The sequence below is a fragment of the Gobio gobio genome, assembly GCF_949357685.1.
Source record: "Gobio gobio genome assembly, chromosome: 15".
Lineage (NCBI taxonomy): Eukaryota > Metazoa > Chordata > Actinopteri > Cypriniformes > Gobionidae > Gobio > Gobio gobio.
The window spans coordinates 26,875,887-26,898,109 of NC_137108.1; the positions used below are offsets into that span (position 1 = coordinate 26,875,887).

Sequence of the window (22,223 nt, forward strand, 5' to 3'; positions counted from 1 at the left end):
GATTTTCTTTGAATGATGGGTTTCTCTTGGCCAGAGTATCCTCAGATCTTATTCACCTTTAGTATACATTTAATTAGAAATAACGTGTGTGTGTTTATTATTATTTTCCTTATAGGCCTCTATGGATGTGGACACCTGACTAAGCGTCTCATATTTAATCTGTTAACTCAATAAATTTTGTAATTAATGCATTGTATGAAATAACATTTTAAAAGGTGACCATCTTCTTTGGCCCATCAAATTAATAAAAGCAAATAAAAATAAAAACGTGTCCTAATTAGCTGATTATTGCCTGAATGTATGCCAGTAATGTTGCAAGGCTATAGCATAAATATAACGTAAATGTTACATTGAAAGTGGAATTCAAATATCTTATAAGTTGTCACAGCGTGCCGTGTACCTTTTAAACTATCGCTGGATGGCGACCTTTCCCTGTTTCGTGTAGTTCACAGGCGACAGTTTTGAGAATGCCTTAAAAGAGAACATTAGTGTGAAATTATTCATTTCCCCCTCACTAATTTCACTGGCATTCGGTCTGAGAGCATTAATGCTTATAGGATGGATAATGAGTAAAATACCACCAGCTGCAGTTGTGAACTTTATTGATAATTTTACACTTTATTGAATAAGCATGTGGAGTCGTTATTAACCTGAGTTGGAAACGCAGACTGACAGTTGTCACGTCCACATCAGGCGTTCATGCACAATGAGACCCCACGAAAAAGTCATTATGTAGGCCTACTCCGGGTACGCGCGAATATTTCGACGGATATGTCAAACAAGCGTGTAAATGAATTATTAGTCTGGTATATACGCCGTGCAAATGAGGTGATCGATACCCCAGAGAAGAATGAATGCAAAGAGGGAATGTGGGAATACGTGAAGTAGTGTGGGTAGCAGGAAAGCCTCGGGTAAAACGAACTGGGTAACGCTGAACTAGGCTAACTGCCATTGGTTAATGAGTACTACAATAATGGTCACAACTCTAGTAGTAGCTAGCTACTGTGTGTGTATGGGTGTTGCTCTAAGTGCTTGTGGCATCTTAGTGATGTATCGCAACAGCTGACATTATTTTGAGGCCTGAAACGAAAATTTAAGACTGCTCGCTCATTGCAGGTCGTCACACAGCTTTTACCCTCCCATGAAAAACACACAGCTGAGTCAGTAGAATCAAAGTTGTTCTGTAGGCCTGCCTTAGCTAGAATGACACATGCACTAATGTAAAGTGAAATGTGTGTGTCTTTTAGAGTGTGTGTGAGAGAGAGCTCAACCTCTGAGGGCTTTCCCTTCTAACTTCCACCTACACACCAACTGTCGCGGCACAAGTGTTATTACTGTATTTAGAATTCTGTGCATATCTGTGGCTTACATAATGAGGTTATAATGTGCTGCTATACGCAGTGCATGCCAAATATATGGAGTTTCTTTCATAAATAAAGGGATTTTATATTGGACCTAACCTTCCCTCAAAGGACATAATTTGGGTGTCACAGAAACGTAGGCTACCGAAAGATTTGATGGTAACACATCAAAATAAAATTATTCATCATGGACTGTAGTGAGTAGCATGCCTATGCCTATATTTTAAAGCATTTATTAATCTTTGTTATAGCTTACATTAATGTTAATTTATACTTACAAACTTGTTCAAATTGGATATAGTTCACCCAAAATGTCTACTGTTTTTCCCATACAATATGTTGTTTTGGACCCCATTTGCATTCATTGTAGCCTATGTTTAAAAACAAAATACATAAGACTAAGTCACTCGGTTTGGGACAACATGAGGGTGAGTAAATGATTATTTTACATGTACTTTAACATTTTAAACATAAAAAAACTTTTACATTTATATTTATGCATTTGACAGACTTATCAAAAGTGACACATTACATTGTTAATGGCATGCTGTTTGAGCTACATTTTTTGTTTTTGTCAACTATCCTTTTAACAACAAATGCTGTAAAAGTATTGTTAATTGATAATGCTTAATGAATTAACTGATGTTAATGACTTGAATCTTATAATAAGGTTATACTCATTTGATGGTGTGACACTGGTAGTAAAAAGAAGTTGAGAAAAGAGATTGAGTTTGCAATGATGCTCAATGAAAGAACTAGAATTAGAACAGAGAATATGTGTGCTAATGAAGAAATATGATCGGTAGGCATAATGCAGCAGCAAATGTAAGAAGACAACTTTTAATAGAGGTTGAAAGCAAAAGAAAGAGGAGCACTGAAATGGAGAGAGCGGGGAATCAAAAGGTGTGAGTAGAGGGTAGGGATGATGCACTGGTATTTAGGTAGTAATCTGTTTATAGTAGGCTAACCCTGACCGTTTCGCCTTTAGTTTAGGGAATTTTCCAGGGGGGTGCAGGTGGTATGCCTGTAATGAGAAAGCTTTAAAGGTTTCCAGCGCTCTAAGGCAGAGAGAGAGAGAGAGAACAGAGTAAATGTCCTCACACGCCAAAGAACAGCTGGCAGTTTTCAAATTGTGGCAAGGGTTATGGTGGAGTCCCTTATTATAGAATTCAAATGTAATTTTCATTGCTGTTATTACTTTTGGTGAGTGGTTGAAAATCCTGATAGATATTTTCCGCCTAACAAGATTTGTTGACTGTTAACTCATTTATTCCAGTAGCTACATCTTATTGGAATGTACATTCAATCCGAACATCTGTAATATTTAATTAGCGTGAAGAATAACAGTCGGCTCAATGCTGAGACTCAAGCACAATGTTTGCAATATATGCTAATTTGAAAAAAAAAAAAACGAAATGCAGTCCTTACTAAAAATGACTAAAAAATGTTTAGAAGTCGTCTGCTTCAGAGATAAAAGGTGCCATTTATTATGTATTTTGATGTGCTGAATTCAAATATGACAATTAAAACAACTGATTGGCTACTCTTTCCAAGATATTTACGTTTTGACATTTTACGTAGCCTACATTGTAGTCACCTGTCCTGTTTATGTAACACTTTAAAAATCAGCAAAAGGGTTATATAAATTATATTTATTATGTAACAAAACCAAAGTATCTATTATGTACATAGTCCTTTTCAGTGTCTAGGCTTCTTGGCTTGTCTTTTGTATTTATTAAAGTCCCCATTAAATCAAAATATAGGCTTTTAATATAGTCTTACTGTTATAAGCTTGTGTGCTCCAAAACAATGACAAAATTCACATTTAAACGATGTAAGCATTCAAAACTTGCAGTTTCTCGCTTCCGCCAGTATTGATCAGTGATTTTGATGACATCACCCTGCACTTCAGCTTCTCATCAGATTTTCTGTCCAATCAAATGCTCTCTAGAATCTACAGCATCCCGCCTCCAAATAGACACTGAAGCTGCAGCTAAAATCGGTCACTTGCTCACACATTTACTATTTTCTACATGCACTATGTGCCATAGGGGATAGGGAATAATTCAGACAGTGTAATATCCTTTCCATTGGGGTGAATGAAGTCTGGTTTCGCGTTAATGTCACACAAACCGCCAAATCATATGCGTAATTCAGCGCATACCAGAAAATGTATGGCAGAGATTAGGAGGATAAACGGTGAGAGATTAGGAGGAAACTGGGGTTTTACTGTGATATAATGCTATTGGCTATTTTTAAAAAGGAGAGTAGCTGTTCGATATGTCCCGCCCTGTCTTCCTGTTTCAGTGGAAATTACATCAATGCAGCAAAGGATACACCATTTGCTGCAAAGCAAAAATCGCAACACACAGAAAAAAAAAAACTCGCAAACAAAACAATATTCAGAACTTGGAAAAACAAAACAATATAGTCTTCCAAAGCACTTAACCCTTGTCTCATCATTTAACCCAGCCAAGTTGGATCAGTGGAGAAACATTGACCAAACCCTGCTAGAATATTATGGCTGGACAGGATGGTACAGAGTGCTGATGTAGCGCTGAGCCTGACCGTGTGGGCAGTAAGGAAGTCCATTAGTGAACATGAAGAATACTTCTCTCTAAGTGTGTTTGTTTCAAGAGCGAGGACATCACACGATTGAATTGCATTTGTCTGTGTGGATTATTTAGACTCTGCGCCTGCTGTTTTTGAAGCCTGCTATGTATATTTTTAGACCAACTGTGTGCATGCATGTTTTCTCCATGTCTCTCCGTGAAAGGTTATAGTTTGGAAAAGGGATGTGCGTGCATGTGTGTGTGTTCATAATGGGATCTAAAGCAAAGCGTTTGACGTAACACCAGACTGTTACTGTGGCACCCCTCTCTCTTTCTGTTTACTTGTCTCTGTTTGTCCATCTGTCTCTCCTTCTCTTTCTCCCTCTGGTCCCCATCACTCACACCCTCTACTGCATGTCATTTCTTCCCCTTATCTTCCTCCATTCTCTTATTATTCCTTGTTTCTCTCCTTGCTTCGTCCTGCTCCCACTCTCACCCCTTTTATCTCGCTCTCATTGCACTCTCAAATTTCTCTGCCTCTGTCAGTCCCGCGAACCCTTTTTGTTCATTACCATCAAACGGTGTGAAAGCATGTGACGGCAGGCACAAGAGGAGTCGAATGGCTGGAAGGAGGAAAGATTATGGGCCGTGACTCAACTTGATGGATCGTTTCATGAGTTTAGCATGTCCACTGAATCATAGGGGTCACCAACGCCTACCGCCGAGAACACGGTGTGTTTTTGAACGGACCGGCGGATGATGCATAGCTCAAGTGTAGTATTGCTGAGTTCACATTAGCAGTAAATAAGGTGGGTTTGTTTTCGCCCCGCTGCCCACCGAGTGATGCTGTTCTGCTATTGATTAGCATCTGTGTGTGTGTGTGAGTGTTTCGCTCCAGGTGGAGATGATGGGAATTTTACGGCCTGTTTAGATGCGTGGACGTGATCATCCCCTCACTCGTGAATCAAACGCGCTGGGCCTACACGTCTATTAGCGAGAAGTGCAATTTAAAATAAAACAAGATCAAGGCGAGATGGAGAGCTCCTCCTCCTGTGTTGATGCAGACTGTATGGCATTTAGACAGAATGGTTTCATCCAACAGGGGAAAAAAGAGAAGACAACTGTCTGTGTACTCTGGTGTTGGCATGGTAACCACTCTGCCTGTGCTCATTCGGTTGTTTGGTCATATATATAAATATATTTATCAGACCAGTGTTTTTCCAGCATTTGTCATTCTCTCTCGAAATTGCACGCTTTAATACACCACTTCATAGGTGTCCTTTAGGAACGAGCTGACCTTTTCTCTTCACAAAAGGAACAAAAGCACTTGTTTGGTGTCACTCTCCCCATCTCTGTATCCGTAACCATCCCTGTCGGAGAGATGGAAATCGGCCCTTTCTGTTTCTTTTTCAAGTCCTCTGAGCTGTGCTCTTAGCTGTCATGTCCGTCATCTTCTCCAGTAAGAACTGGACAGCCGTGTCCCCCTTTTTCACTGTCTTCGCACTGTCACCTTTGACCTTTTCCGGTGGGCCGCTGGCTTTCTGCTGTAACTTCCCTTTCAAATGTGGCCGGTTTGTTTTTTCCAATTATTTCTTAAGTCTTTGATCTGCCTAATTTCCCCTCTGGTGACATTGTTTTAATATCTCCTGGATGGATTGACCGCTGGGGAATTAAGCCCCTTAGATTATGTGATACCGGACACATGTACGGCAATAGCGCGACCTCGCATCATCTCCATGGCTACCGCGCAGGATGAGGATGACAGCCGATGATGTCACCGGGGCGACATATGGCTTGTGCTGTAATAGTCACTAAATCTGGGGAAATCGCCTTTCCAGGTGACATGAGTATTTAATTTATTCGTACCTGTCAAGTAAAATATTCTCTGTCCACATTGATGGAGCGTCATCTTTCTATATCTGGTTTAGGGAGCCTGAAATGTTGGATTTTACGCGGTAATTACCGGAGCCAGAACATAATGACATGATGGAGAGGACACTGTTGCCGTGAGATAGCAAAGTGATGAGCCACTTTCACCTGGAAACTCATTTAAACTGCTTTTTTTTATCCCTTTTTTTCTAGATCTACCATGCATTAGCATGGGTCAGCATCCTGTGTGGTGGACTTATGTGCTGAATGGGCAGCTGTGGTTTGGGATCATCATAAAAAGCGGATGTCAACATTGGCAACGTGGTCACTTAAAGGTTTGCCTGAAAGGATATCTTAAAGGGATAGTTCTCCAAAAAAATTTAACTTCACAAAGGAAGATATTTTAAAGAATGTTGGTAAGAAAACGGTTACCATTGACTGTAGACACAAAAAAAAAATCAGTTTTCCACGGAATAAAGAAAATCATACATGATATGAAGGTGAATAAATTATTTGTATTTTTGGGTGAACCATCCCTTTAAAGAATACAAAGTTGTCAGTTTAAGGGATGTCTGTTAGACCGGCATCAGCAGCCGTGTATTTCCTGGAGACAGGTGTTGTTTCTGGAGACAAAGTGGCTGTTAGGTCTACTTTTGTGGGAAATAGGCTAGCGGCTTTGCCCTTTGCCACCTGTTGGTGGGACTTCGACCTGTTGTGGCAGCTGTGTGTATATACTGCAGTGCTGATGAGACATTGATGAGATATGTCATGATTCGGTGACCTGAAGCAAGAGTGCAAAATACACTGTAAAAATGGCAACCCACTGAAATTGAGATCTTGTTTAATGGCTGCCTTAATTTTTTTTAAGTCAAAAGTTTAATCAATGATGAAGATACCAAGATGTATCTCTCTCTATCTCTCTCTCTTTGACAAGGGCCAAATTGTGATGGCTAGCCTAGACTGCAGCTCTTGTGGGGTGTTCCCGGTCTGCAGTGGTCAGTATCTATCAAAAATGGTCCAAGAAAGGAACAGTGGTGAACCAGCGACAGGGTCATGGCTCATTGATGCACGTGGGGCGCGAAGGCTGGCCTGTGTGGTCCGATCAAACAGTCGAGCTTCTGTAGCTCAAAGTATTCAAGAAGTAAATGCTGGTTCTGATAGAAAGGTGTCAGAATATACAGTGTTTCGCAGTTTGTTGCATACTCCGCTAGATTAACTGAGACTTGTTACAGCACTTGCATGCTGTTGGCCCTTGTTTGTTTAGTTGCTTCCATTGCTCTCCTCATTTGTTAGTCGCTTTGGATAAAAGCGTCTGCTAAATGATTAAATGTAAATGTATTGTAAATGCATATGGGGCTGCATAGCTGCAGACCAGTCAGGTTGCCCATGCTGATCCCTGTCCACGGCCGAAAGCACCAACAGTGGGCACGTGACGTGAGCATCAGAACTGGACCACGGAGCAATGGAAGCATGTGGCCGGGTCTGATGAATCACATTTTCTTTTACATCACGTGGATGGCTGGGTGTGTGTGCGTCGCTTACCTGGGGAACACATGGCACCAGGATGCACTAAGGGAAGAAGGCAAGCCGGCAGAGGCAGTGTTATGCTTTGGGCAATGTTCTGCTGAGAAACTTTGGGTCCTGCCATCCATGAGGATGTTACTTTGACACGTACCACCTACCTAAGCAATGTTGCAGACCATGTACACCCTTTCATGGAAACGGTATTCCCTGGTGGCTGTGGTCTCTTTCAGTGTATATACACATATTAATAGTACTACAAACGCGGATGTGTTCACTCAGTACCTTAGTTTGTGGCATTTATAAATATGATGCGCTAAACAGGACTAGGTCTCTCTCTCTCTCTCTCTCTCTCTCTCTCTCTCTCTCTCTCTCTCTCTCTCTCTCTCTCTCTCTCTCTCTCTCTCTCTCTCTCTCTCTCTCTAAAAAAAACAACAAAAAATAGAGTAGAAAACGGTTCTAGTTCCAACAGTTATTGTTACTTTAACTTGGTTGTGACTGGGTATTAAACAGCTAGATGTGTCATAATTGCATTTATTTGTTAGTTTGTTTGTTTTAAAGGACACTTGTAGGCTATTTAATAATTAATTATTCTTATTTAATTACAAAGGCTAATAATATTACATAATAACTAAAAAATTTATTAAACAATAATATCAATGTTATTATTATGATTTACAACAACTATAGTAATAATATTTTTAGGTTTATTTATTTCGATTTTTGTTGTTGTTGGGTTTTATTGAAAAGATGAGTGGAGTCGGCAGGTGGTTTTTCTAAATTAAATGTTTTTCTGTAGTTTTTCCAGATCTTATTTGCTTGGATCGGTGATGTGTGTCCAATGAGAGGAGCAGAGAGGAGGGACTGGGCGGAGAGTCGGAGCCCAAAAGAGAAGTTGAGAGGGAGAGAGAGAGAATGAGAGACGTGCTGTCAGAGTGAGAGCTGGAGGACATGCATCCATTTCTACACAATATCAGAATATCGCTACTTTCACCTTTACCCATATCCAGATGCTACTTTAAAGCGCTTTTCTTCACAGGAGGCTAATTAACGCAACGGGTGGATATATTTCTTGAAATATTAAACAGCGCCCTAAATCCTTTCCCCGCTATTTATTTTCCGCTTTTATTTCGATCATTATTCAGGTGTTCAACGCAACAGCTTTCGTCCGTAGGAGTCTCGTTTAAATAAATAACGTTTTATACTTCTGTCATTAAAAAGCTCCAATCTGGAATCACAGCTTGACAACGAGCCGAAGAAGAAATGATGGCATGATTGTGACAACATGAAAAAGAAAAAGTGTGGAGGAATATTGTTGCACTGCTTTTGAAATCAACATATGAAGGTGGAGAGAGACTGACAGGCGAGAGGTAAGTGACAGAGAGAAAGATGTCTGATGGAAATGTCATTTGTATCTTAGTTTTAACTATTCATACATGATTATAAATGTACTGAATGATAAAAATGATGCTCTCTAGTGTGTATTTATTTTGATAAATGCAATACAAATGCCCAAATAGTGCAGAGCAGTCATGGTAATATAATGAGTCTTGCATTTGTCACAGGTCAGTCCAGAGGCCACAATTTGACTATTGCATAAGTTTCTTAAAAATACAGAGACTCTTGCATGCAGTGACAGATATTGCTGGAAGGAGCGAGAGGAGGGGGTGTCAGAGAGAGGGAGGAAGAGAGAAGGGCGATGGAGAGAGAGAAAGCTCAGAGCGATTAGTAGAAATGCATGGGTTCATAGGTTCATCAGTTTTTTTCTTTTTTTACTCACAAAGATCTTCCATGTAAACTCCTCAAGCACATTGCAACAACTCGCTGTCACCCAACACGCTCAATCCATCCGTCGTTTATTAATAGGAGGGGAGTCCCCCATTTAATCCAGCCTCCTTTTGCACCTGCTAATTTTATTCGGTTATAAATAACGTAATGATCCGTTCTTCACTCTTTCTCTTCCTTTCTCTCCCTCCAACTAAACTCCAGAGTTGAGGAGCAGAGCACAAACAAACCTGCTGGAGCCTGGTTGCCATGGATCCCCCTCCCTCTCTAAGTCTGGCCCTTCTCAGCGGGAGCGAAGACGAAGAGCAACGCCTGCCCCTCCCTCTTGGTGGTATCTCCCATGCTTCCCTTTCTGGCAACTACCCTGGGACCAACCACTCAAATCATACGGGAGGCAACAGCAGCCTGGAGCGTCTCAATGGGACCCCTTCGCCCACCACGCCGAACCTTCCCCCGGCGTCACTGCCCAAGTTGCCCCTGTCCACGACGCCCCAGCTGTCCACGCCAATCCCCAACGCGCTCCACCCCACTAGCACGCCGCTGTCCTCCTGCTTGGGTAGCCAACACAGCCTGAGCGGGGAGACGTCACCTGTCTACAATGCGCTGTTCTACTCCTCACATTCACCTTCCACTGAGCGCGAGCGAGAGAGGGGATGTAAGCACAGGCAGGCCAGTCCCCTGGTGCACAGGCGGGACAGTAACCCCTTTACAGAGATCGCCATGAGTTCGTGCAAGTACAGCGGCGGCGTGATGAAGCCGCTCAGCCGCCTCAGCGCCTCCCGTCGGAACCTCATCGAGTCCGACAGTGGAAGCGATACCAAAGAGGGCGGGGCAAGCGCTGGCCAGGTGACCGCGGCCTCCTCTCAGCACAGTCAATCCCAATCCCAATCCCAATCTCAATCCCAATCCCAGAACCCCCCAGAGATCGTCATCTCCTCGAAAGAGGATCCACCTTACGGACACGCTTACGAACTAGAGGCCTCGGCCAATCAAATGTCCATCTACCACCAGAACCACGCCCTCTCTGAGAGCAGGGGCATGCTGGGTAGTGCGACGGGGGGCGGGACTAATGGAAGGAGGGGCGGTGCCGTGGGAGGGCCAGGGAGGACCATTTCCAAAGCCTCTAAACGTAAGAATCAGAACATTGGCTACAAACTAGGCCACAGGAGGGCACTGTTCGAAAAGAGGAAGAGACTTAGTGACTATGCGCTCATTTTCGGCATGTTTGGCATTGTTGTCATGGTGATTGAGACCGAGCTGTCCTGGGGTGTCTACAATAAGGTGAGGACTTTGTGTACCGGGGACTTGGGTGAATGGTCGGGCTCGAGGACACATCCTGCTGGTCCGGCTCTGTGTGTGTGAATAAGAATGAGAGTGTATGTGCTTCCCATCATAACGGGGGTAATACTTGGATACAGCCGTCAAGCAGTATACAAGTTACATAATGACATATAACCAACAAGAACAGATTTTTGATCAAACAAAAATCACTTAAAGGGATAGTTCACACAAAAATGAAATTCTGTCATCATTTATTCTCCATCATTTTTGTCCATGCAACCAAAACTTGCACAAATGAGACATTTTATATGATAAAAAGATTTGATTTAGACTTTTATTCATATATAAACATTGATCATACATGTAAACACGGCAGCCCAACAGTGTTTGCTTGGCACATGAGAACATACCTCACTGGTTCTTGCATGTCACGTTTCTGTGCTTCGTAAGTGTAAAAGAGCGGTCACATTTTCACAGAACTTTAGTGGGTGAAATCTAGTCATTTCAGTAGGAATCCATGCGATTGGGAATTGGCGAACATTGCTACATATATTGCTACACTATTGACAATGGACCTTTTCCTCACAGAATTTTACAGAAATGTGACCGCACCATTTAAAAAAGCAAAAATTTCTACTGACTTTCAAAGCTAATGATCAGTTGCATTTTAATTTTATGAAAAATATCAGCTTTGACCTTTTTTTTTGTGTTACTGCTTATGTTCCACTGGAAAAAGTCACAGGTTTCGAGCAACGTGAGGGTGGAAAGATGATGACAGAATTTAGTTTAAAGCGAATGATCTGCGAAAAGTGTGACTCATTTGGAGTGACCAAATTTAGACGTGCAATCTGAATGCGAGATTTTTTGCCACAAACGCCAACAATAATCCTGCAACTTAATCATCAGAGATATAAATAAATTCGGGAGTTTGCATTAAAAGCTTTCTCAGTTTGAATGGGCACGAAGTGTGCGATCACAGGAACTGTTATTCAGAGGGCGCAAGGCCATATCATGTTACACAAGCTTAGCTGAAAATCAACTCTCAAAACAAACATCCATGGAGAATTGGTATGGCATTTGTCACCTTTTTGGAACAGAGGACAGTAATGATGCACCTGTGTATCTGGCGTGAGCATGAATGTTTTAAATAGTTGTCTGTCTTAGTGAACATTCACGTGCAGTAGAAGGTTCGGAGACAGGATCAGATGTCTGTAGGCTCAGAAAGAATTTTGGACAGCTGAGGTTTCTTAAATGGAGTAGAGATAATTCATATTTGTGTGATTAAGAAATGCTTAGAAACTTTCTTTTAAGGAATGTTCTGGATTAAAAACAAGTTCCGAGAAGAACATTTTGAATCATCCCTCACAAACACAAGCAAAAATGTTTATCCAGAAAAAATGGATATCGTGGTCACTGCTGGCTAGATTACTTACAGATTACAATTGAAATGACAAATTGTAGTTAGTAATGTAATCCATTATGTTACACGTTTAAGGTTATGTAATCTGACTACTTTTACTGATTACTTTTAGATTACTTTTGACCTAAATCATTTATCACATTGATTTGAATGGGATAATCTTGTACCATATTAATGTAAAAATACAAAGAGAAAGAACATATATTCCATTCTTTGTTATCAACAACATGAAGTGCATTAAATATTACTTTACATCATGGCAGGGCGTTTGTGAGCTTATACGTAATTAAATCATAAAAATGTTTCATTAAATAAATCATTTTATATAAATAAAAACAATCAAAATAAAATACTCAAAAGCTAAATTTTTTTTTTTTTTAAATATTTTAATAATACAAAATATTTTATTTGTGTACCTGTATGTCATATGACCATTAACCATTAATCAGAGAACCGTGAGCTTAATTGTATTATTTATTATTAATATTATTATTGACTTCATTTTATTCTCAGGGGGTACTTCAAGTAAATATATTAGGTCAAAGAGGTTCAGCTGACAAAAAAAAATGTAGGGAATCCCTGCATTGCACATAATTATGATGTGAAATTGTACATTTAATGTGTTTGAAAGACAAAAGTCTTCCAAAGACAGTAATACATGGTTAAATGACTCACTGATTGATCATTCAAATAATACTTTGCCCCAGCAGGCACACGGCGCCATACAACGTTGATATTTGGTTGCGACGTCAGGTGACCAAAATTCAATGTCAGCTCAACGTCTAATGCCAACGTTAACTTGACGTCCAAAACCCACGTCAGCTGACGTTGATTTTTAGTTGTTTTAAGGTTGTGTTGTAAAGTAACCAAAATCCAACGTCGAGCCAACGTTGTAATGACGTCAGATACTGACACTTATGCTGCGTTCCAGGCAGGTTTTTGAGCCCCTAAGTTACAACTTCAAACCACCACTCACAACTTTATAGCGTTCCAGGCAAAGTCACGCCAAACTGCCTGAGCCCAAGGAATTGTGTGGTAGCTAGATGTAAACAAAGCATAGCGGACTGTAAAGGGTGTATGCTCATTTACAATCATTTCTTTCGCCAAAGATGCTTACTCCTTGCTTATTTGAGGGAAACGGAGGAGAAAAATGGCGCATACTGCAAGAAAAGCTGTTATACCTTTTATTTTACGTTATTTGTATATTTGTTTCATAAACACTGCATCCGTAGGGGGCTGCCATTGTTGTTTCGCGGGCTATGTGACGTCAGAGCTCGTAACTGGGAGTTCATCGATCTAGTACGAGTTCACGGGTGGGAAGTCACGGGTTTGACTGCCGTTCCAGTGCACTTTCCCGGGTAGAAGGTTGGAAAAACACGGGTTACGGGTTGCCTGGAACGCGGCATTAGTCGTGAGGTATAGTAACCAAAACCCAACGTCTCCTTGACGTCATAATGGTAACGTACACACAGCGTCAAATTCTAACATCATTAGACGTTGATCTTTTGTTGGTTTTAGGATGTAAAATTAACTAACCAAAATACAACGTCAAGCCAACGTCATCTGAACGTCAATCTCCAACGTTGGAGGTTGACGTCAATATGACGTTGGGTTCTGACGTCAACCCGATTTTCATTTTCAACCAAAATGCAACGTTTGTCCGACGTTGGAGACCAACGTCAATCTGATGTCATTTTGACGTCCAGTGCTTGCTGGGGGTTGATTTGATATGCAATGTTGAGAAAACATTGATTTCTGTAAATCCAGTGATCAAATGCTGTGGGTCTCAGTTTTCAGTGATTGGTTTTGCGACTAACGGCTGGTTTGTGCAATTCCACAAACATGGAAGACCTTCTGAATGTATATAAGCAGTATGAATGTATAAGCTATTTTTTAGAAAGAAGAAACATTTAAATTATAAACAAGTAGTAGGGAGAATCAATGAATTATGAATAATTTACTGCCATTGTGAGAATAAAATCATGTAATCAATAAAAAAGTAACTGTCTGATTACTAGTATTTTAAAATATTATATAATCTAATTACAAGTACTTAGTTTTTAGAATCTGTTTACATAATCCAAATGACACGTAATCAGTTACTACCCAGCAATGATCCTGGCCATGAATTAATTTGTTACCATGACACTTTACTAATTAATTTACCTATTTTTAGTTGAATCGTGGCCATGTACACCCTCCTAACAGTATTACAATGGTAAAATTGTGATTAGGACATCATAAATAATGAATTGGCTTAACCAACATTTGAGCTACACATTTCTGCTTTTAAACCCCCACACTGTCTAGACTGCTATCAAGTGTTTTACTGTAAAGAACTGAGAGATAAGTCAAAATTGTTTGTTTAAATTGAACGCATGTTGATGACAGAGCTTAATAATCCCCAAACTGAAACTGTTTTATACAGAAAGTGGTGTGGGTTGAGTGCATATGTGTTTAGCTTCCCTAAAACAGATTTATACATTTTGGAAGAATATACCGTCTCTTTACTTATGCACAACAAACCTCCATTTTGCTCTGCATAAGTTTTGAACCCATGGAAGGCGAGAAAACACATCCTCGCAGTCTGCTAAAAATTAAGTGTTGCTTATTGATCAAAGTATATGTAATGCCATTACAGCCTGCATAGTGTTACTCAAGAACTGACGTTTACTTCAGATGAAATACAGACTAGTAACATTTTTATATGAAGCCAAAGTCTCAAATGTGAGGCTGAAGTTAGGTAAGAGACTGATTCTTGTGCTGTTACGTTAAAAGAAATGAATGTAACTGACACATCATGTCAAGATGAAATATTTTCCACTGTAAAAGCCACCGCCTCAGATTAAAGGCTAAATGTGTGTGTGGGTAAGAAATGGACAGACAAAGCCAAGCTTTATCAATTTATTTAACTTTGTTGTCAGTTGCCTGATATTTGTTGATGAAAGGAAGCGAATATGCTATTAACTAATATACAGTGAGGAAAATAAGTATTTGAACACCCTGCTATTTCGCAAGTTCTCCCACTTAGAAATCATGGAGGGGTCTGAAACTATCTCAAGGTGCATGTCCACTGTGAGAGACATAATAAATAAAAAAAATACAGAAATCACAATGTATGATTTTTTAACTATTTATTTGTATGATACAGCTGCAAATAAGTATTTGAACACCTGTCTATCAGCTAGAATTCTGACCCTCAAAGACCTGTTAGTCTGCCTTTAAAATGTCCACCTCCACTCCATTTATTATCCTAAATTAGATGCACCTGTTTGAGGTCGTTAGCTGCATAAAGACACCTGTCCACCCCATACAATCAGTAAGAATCCAACTACTAACATGGCCAAGACCAAAGAGCTGTCCAAAGACACTAGAGACAAGATTGTACACCTCCACAAGGCTGGAAAGGGCTACCGGGAAATTGCCAAGCAGCTTGGTGAAAAAAGGTCCACTGTTGGAGCAATCATTAGAAAATGGAAGAAGCTAAACATGACTTTCAATCTCCCTCGGACTGGGGCTCCATGCAAGATCTCACCTCGTGGGGTCTCAATGATCCTAAGAAAGGTGAGAAATCAGCCCAGAACTACACGGGAGGAGCTGATAAATGACCGGAAAAGAGCTGGGACCACCGTTTCCAAGGTTACTGTTGGTAATACACTAAGACGTCATGGTTTGAAATCATGCATGGCACGGAAGGTTCCCCTGCTTAAACCAGCACATGTCCAGGCCCATCTCAAGTTTGCCAATGACCATTTGGATGATCCTGAGGAGTCATGGGAGAAAGTCATGTGGTCAGATGAGACCAAAATAGAACTTTTTGGTCATAATTCCACTAAACGTGTTTGGAGGAAGAAGAATGATGAGCTGTGGGCCATGTATTGCGAGATTTTGGGGAACAACCTCCTTCCCTCAGTTAGAGCATTGAAGATGGGTCGAGGCTGGGTCTTCCAACATGACAATGACCTGAAGCACACAGCCAGGATAACCAAGGAGTGGCTCTGTAAGAAGCATATCAAGGTTCTGGCGTGGCCTAGCCAGTCTCCAGACTTAAACTCAATAGAGAATCTTTGGAGGGAGCTCAAACTCCGTGTTTCTCAGCGACAGGCCAGAAACCTGACTGATCTAGAGAAGATCTGTGTGGAGGAGTGGGCAAAAATCCCTCCTGCAGTGTGTGCAAACCTGGTGAAAAACTACAGGAAACGTTTGACCTCTGTAATTGCAAACAAAGGCTACTGTACCAAATATTAATATTGATTTTCTCAGGTGTTCAAATACTAATTTGCAGCTGTATCATACAAATAAATAGTTAAAAAATCATACATTGTGATTTCTGGATTTTTTTTTTAGATTATGTCTCTCACAGTGGACATGCACCTACGATGACAACTTCAGACCTCTCCATGATTTCTAAGTGGGAGAACTTGCAAAATAGCAGGGTGTTCAAATACTTATTTTCCTCACTGTAACCATTATGGAACCTTATAAGTGACTTTATTTATACATGCAGTAGGCATCAACTCTCAATTGATTCAGTTTGAAGTTAGTATGTTAACAGCTGGATGCTCTTATAAGCTTAAAAACACACATAGATGTTAGGTAACTTCATACATGATTTGGGGCGCTATATATAGGCATACTCAACTCTCAGTTGAGTCCAATAGAGTTTGATGTTAGCATGTTGCTAAGCTAAAAGCTGGGTACTCTAATAAGATTAGAAAACCCATAGCACACATAGGTAAAAAATACTGGGTAAAATCGTTTTTAGACGATTTGGGACGTTATATGTAACATTACTCAACTCTATTGATTGACTCCAATAGATTTTGATGATAGCATGTTGCTAAGCTAACAGTTGGAGACTCTTATAAGCTTAAAACACATTACACATAAATATGGGGTAAAATAAGGGTTGTACATATTAATGACTGAAATTTTTTTATTGATAATTTTCGTTATCATAATCGGTAGTTGTATTGTTCGCCGTATTGGATTTATTTTTTGCTGAGCAGTGCATTCTGGGATTTACCTTTAAGGATACATGCAATGTGGCTTTGCAATTTCTCTAAAATGAGGTATCTTAGAAGGCAGAATAGGCTAACTGAGTGGCGTATTTTTCGTAAAAGCCTTTGTGTTGCTTAAAACGCTCAGTAGGTTTTGGAACAGCAGCAGCGTCTGAAGTGTGTGTCTGTGCGCGAGTGGGTTTGTGCGAGTGTTATGAGGTGTTCTCTTGCATCTGGCACTGTTCTGAATGGATCTGTCTCAGCGTGTATTCTGGAAATCCCTTGTACGTGTGACTGTGGTCCTTGTTCTGCACAGGTGCTTGTGATATGGCAGATATATAGGAAATTTGTTCTGTCTCAGTATCTCTCTTTCTCTCTGTCTTCCCTGTGGCTTTCTCTTTTGTCTCTCCCTCTTTTCCACTTACGCTTTATTTCTTTTTCTCTCTGTCTCTCACACACATTTTTTTCTTCTCTTTTCTCCTTCTTTCGCTCTCTCGTACTCATTTTTTTCCCTTTCCTCTCTCTGGCGATTCCTTCCTTCTTCTCTCCAGGTAATTATTCTGGGTCTTGATATATTTCACTTTCTTTCTTGTACTCACTATCCTTGGTGCTTTTTCTCTCTCTCTCTTTCTCTCTGTGTTATTGTAGTGGGCGGTGAACGGGGGAGTGTTATTGGAGAGGGAGAGAAAAGCGAGTGAGTGTTAGGAGAGATGAAATGAAAGGCTGTAATAAAATCTCTTTATTTGAGATGGAAAACGGATGAGTGAGTCAAGTTTGCACATGAATAATGGCCATGCTGATTGTATACCATTATAGCCATTATAAAACAGCACAATAGAAGCCTGTTAGTGCTGCATCGCCCCTCAGAGCAATTAAAGGGCTTTTCTCTCAGTGCATTACTGTTGAAGGTCCAGAGACATGTGAGATACTGATGCTCTTCCACATCCTCCAAACTGCTTCAATTTGATTCGACTCATCTAATGGGGAATTACCTCTCCTCAAAACCCCAGTATGGTGAATGGTAACTCCCATTTGAAACAAGATTATTTGAATGGAAAATTGAGTGATGGCGGAGGGAATAAATTAGGAAAGTGACTGCTTGGATGCTGCAGAAAGCTCATATCTGTGAGTGACCGGCTATATCGATTATTGATAATCACCTTTGCACACCATCAAGCGCCTATTGATGGCTTTACTGCGCCGCTTGTGCTGTGTGTGTGTGTGTATGTGTGTGTGTGTGTGTGTGACAGCTGCTTTTGAAAGGATGAAACCAGCAGGAAATTCCTGATGAGGCATCATTATGTCCAAAACATTTTCCTAACCTCTTAACGCTCTCGTCTCTTTTTAAATGGCAGTTGTCTGTGCACATTGAAGCAAAGCAATTGATGAATGCTGTCTATGTTTGAGCATATGTAAATTAAGATTTCACTAGTTTGGTATGTGAAGTGTATGCTGTTCTGGATGGGAATACATGTGGTATATTATTGCTGTCGATTTAATGCATTGATTTAGCGCATTATTCATCTAAACAAAAACTCCTAAACCGTACACTAAATAAGGTCATCAAGTCAGCATAAAATGGAATTTGCGACGTCTTTTCTTCCCTATTGTCACATATATCTGAGTGAAACGGCTGTAGGTCAGGACTTTTTGTCCATCGGGAATTGATTGGGTGGTTGTGGTTTGCTATTGCTGTGATCTCTATGTGAGTGACAGGTTGCCCCGTCCTTGCGCCGTAAACAGACATCCTCTGAGAACAGAAGAGATGTATTTGCAAGAGGGAGAAGTTATTTCGATTAAAGGGGGGGTCGAATTCATGCATTCTGACTTATTTACACTGTTAAAGAGTTGGATTTTCATGCTAAACATGGCCAAAATTAAAACGTATGGACGTATAAAAGAGTATTGTGCCAAATACACTCCTTCAGGATTCAAATAAGTTTCAGAAAGTTTTTTTTAGAGAATGGCCCTGTATGATGTCATGAAGTGCGGAATTCCTTGTATGGGCACTTCTCCCGAATCAGCGCGTGCACACATCAACCAGAGCGAAAGCAAGAGTGTGCCCATCAACGAGCTTTGTTCGGGTTACGAAGCCGTCGGCAGCAATGTTATATTGTTTTTAGACCACGAAATTAACAATGTCATTAAAGAAATGTGTTTTTGGTTGTGAGGGTAACCTTGTTCAGCTTCCCAAATAACCCAGCATTAAAGAAACAGCTAAGTGAATCGAAAGTTATCCAGGGATAATGCCATGATGTTTTGTGTGTGTGTGTGTGGCTCGTGACTCTTTAGCCCCACCCAGTGCATGCCTACACAAGCTTTGCTGTTTTCGAAGAGAATCAGTACATCTTTCTTTTAGAAATATGATAAAAATGTATAAAGACTCTTCTATGAAGATATGAAGGATGCAGTACTACGCTATAGGTACTCAAGATTAAAGGAACACGGGACTTTAGCTTATTCACAGTATCCCCCAGAGTTAGATAAGTCCATACAAACCATTCTCATCTCTGTGCATGCCATAACTGTCTGACGCACCCACCGCTAGCCTAGCTTAGCACAAAGACTGGAGGTAAATGGCTCCAGCTAGCCTACTGCTCAATAAGTGAAAAAATAACGCCAACATTTTCTTATTTACATGTTGTGATGTGTATAGTTACATCTTTGTACTAAGACTGACGGAAATTGAAAAGTTGCGATTGTCTAGACAGATATGGCTATGAACTATTCTCTCATTCCTGCGTAATGATCAAGAAACTTTGCTGCCATACCATGGGTGCAGCAGGCGCAGTGATATTACGCAGCGCCTGAAAATAGTCCCAAGCATGCTCTCTGTGCAGGTTGTCACGTTGGTTATGTTGACGGAATTTAGCCTTTTTTCAGGCGCTGCGTAATATCACTGCGCCACTGCATCCATTGTACGGCAGCAAAGTACCTTGATCATTACGCAGGAATGAGAGAATAGTTCATAGCCATATCTGTCAACTTTTCATTTTCCATCGGTCTTAGTACACAATGAAACTATACACATCACATGTAAATAGGAAAAAGTTGGCATTATTTTGTCACTTATTGAGCAGTAGGCTAGCTGGAGCCGTTTACCTCCAGTCTTTGTGCTAAGCTAGGCTAGCCGTGGGTGCGTCAGACAGAGTTATGGCACGCACGGAGATGAGAATGGTGTGTGTGGACTTATCTAACTCTGGGGGATACGATGAATAAGCTAAAGTCCCAAAAGGTCGGCGTGTTCCTTTAACATGAGATTGGCAGAAACTGTGTGTTATTTACCCTTTAAAGATTATGAGGACACATGAGTTAAAAAGATTAATTAATGATGTGCACTGCACAGATAAATCATTTATAACAAATTCTGCAATATTCCATTAAAAATAAGAGTTGTCAATTTTGATTTCACTCTGATTTTAACTACCATCGGACATTCCTTATATTCAGTGAAATGAGATACAACACAACTTCTAAAGTCACTGTTTGCTTATTCAGTGGTCCGGTCTGCCACAATTATGTAATGTCTTGCACTTATCTTTGTTTATGGGCTAATCTCTGAAAATATAGGTGTGCAATTAATTACAATTATTTTAATTAATTCTCAAATCATGTATATAGTAAAATATAATTTACACAACTGTACAAAGGTGGATGTGTATAGTTGTTTGTATGTGTGAAGATGTGTGTGTTCCTTACATTCTCAGCTGTGATTCCTCAGGAGATGTCTGGTCCATTCACACATTGTACACATCCTTCCTGCCTTCCTTAAATAGACAGGTAAAAGGAACAGGAGAGAGCGAGAGCTGATAAGAACAGCATGAAAGAGTGCAGTGTGAAATCGGAGCCATTGCGTGTTACTAGCATTGTTGTATTTCATCAAATATTTGCTCTTTCATATCGACATTTTATTTGCTGTCTACATAGTCCCTGACATTACATGAAAAAGAATTGAATTGTTGTCCTAAACCACAGGTGATATATGCTGTACAGTGGGGTCAAAAAGTCTGAGCTCACTAATGAAAATGCTTCTGCTTAGCATTTTTCGGACTTCTTTTTCATTAGAAATTATATTATTAGCGTAAAACATGAGTTTAAAGGGATAGTTCCCCCAAAAATGAAAATTCTGTCATTAAGTTCTCACGCTCATGTCGTTCCAAACCCGTAAGACCTTTGTTCATCTTCAGAACACAAATGAGAGCTCTCAGACCCCTCCATAAATTAGACAGCTATTTAATTAACACTTTCATGGCCCAGAAAGGTAGTAAAGACATCACTAAAATCGTCCATGTGACTACAGTGTCAGACTCTTACGCTGTTTATTCCAGAACGCTGCTTACCATTGGCCGTCGCAGCACCACGACGCATGCGCACGAGTCGTTCTGCCATAGAACTAGGAAACACTGCACTGTTTACACTGCGTCAACAGCGTAAGAGTCTGACACAGGCTAGAAGAAATTGTTGAATAAAGTCATTATTTTGTTTGTTTTTTTGCGGCAAAAAGTATTCTCGTCGCTTCATAAAATTAAGGTTAAACCCCTGGAGTCACATGGACTATTTTAACAATGTCTTTACTACCTTTCTGGACCTTGAAAGTGTTCATTAAATAGCTGTGTATGGAGGTGTCAGAGAGCTCTCTGTATTTCATGAAAAATATCTTCATTTGTGCTCCAAAGATGTACAAAGGTCTTACGGGTTTGGAACAACATGAGGGTGAGTAATTAATGACACAATTTTCCTTTTTGGGTGAACTAACCCTTTAAGATTGTCTTAGCGTTTGGTTTTCCTCTTTTGTTTTAATGGCGGCAGCACTCAAGCTGCTGATGAAAACCTGATGATCATGTTCTCCAGAATGATTTCAGATGATCCAAAGAGCTTCTTGAGCATCAGTGGAAGCAAATTATCTGACTGTCTGTAGAAAGGAGCCAGATGGTCAATGACACAATATTTGACTAGAAACAGTGCAGAATCTCCAATATTTTGCTTTCTGATTTTGATAGCATTTTTAAATATTCTTTAACTCTTTTTATTTTCAGGTTGAAGTCATATTTTGAGACATTTTGAGTTTTTAATGTGGTCAGATAGCTCAGTATTTGGGTCCCATTGTATAACATAAAAAGGTCATTTTAGGTTTTGGTGAAACTGTTCAATAGCATGCATTAAATCCATCCTCCTCCAGCCTCACACATCTGCTCGACCCTTAACAGCCCTAAATACCTGGAAAAAGCTGCTGTCAAATCAATACTTAATTTTCACGCCCCTTTCACTCTGTCATGCGTCCCTGGGGAACATCTTAGCTTGGACTTGTTTATTAGATGCAAGGAAGCGTGCAGATGCCTTGGTTGGTTGATCAACCTGTTGCCAGTGCACAAGGTTGTGAGGCAGTGTGTGTGTGTGTGTGTGTGTGTATATCTGAGTTTTTATGCAGGGAAAA

The 22,223-nt window shown here is 40.3% G+C and overlaps 2 protein-coding genes across 2 annotated transcripts in view; both read left to right on the plus strand.

The window, feature by feature from the left end:
• Nucleotides 1–21,510, plus strand: part of slc50a1 (solute carrier family 50 member 1) — a 214,583-nt gene extending 193,073 nt beyond the window's left edge. The window contains exon 7 of the transcript XR_013818035.1: nucleotides 21,476–21,510. The gene's annotated coding sequence lies outside the window, so the exon portion shown is untranslated. The remainder of the gene's footprint in view (nucleotides 1–21,475) is intronic.
• The window catches only part of kcnn3 (potassium intermediate/small conductance calcium-activated channel, subfamily N, member 3), an 87,654-nt gene continuing 73,647 nt past the window's right edge, over nucleotides 8,217–22,223 (plus strand). The window contains exons 1-2 of the mRNA XM_079836901.1: nucleotides 8,217–8,673; nucleotides 9,293–10,369. Coding sequence (XP_079693027.1) covers nucleotides 9,338–10,369 — 1,032 coding nt within the window. The 5' untranslated portion in view covers nucleotides 8,217–8,673; nucleotides 9,293–9,337. The remainder of the gene's footprint in view (nucleotides 8,674–9,292; nucleotides 10,370–22,223) is intronic.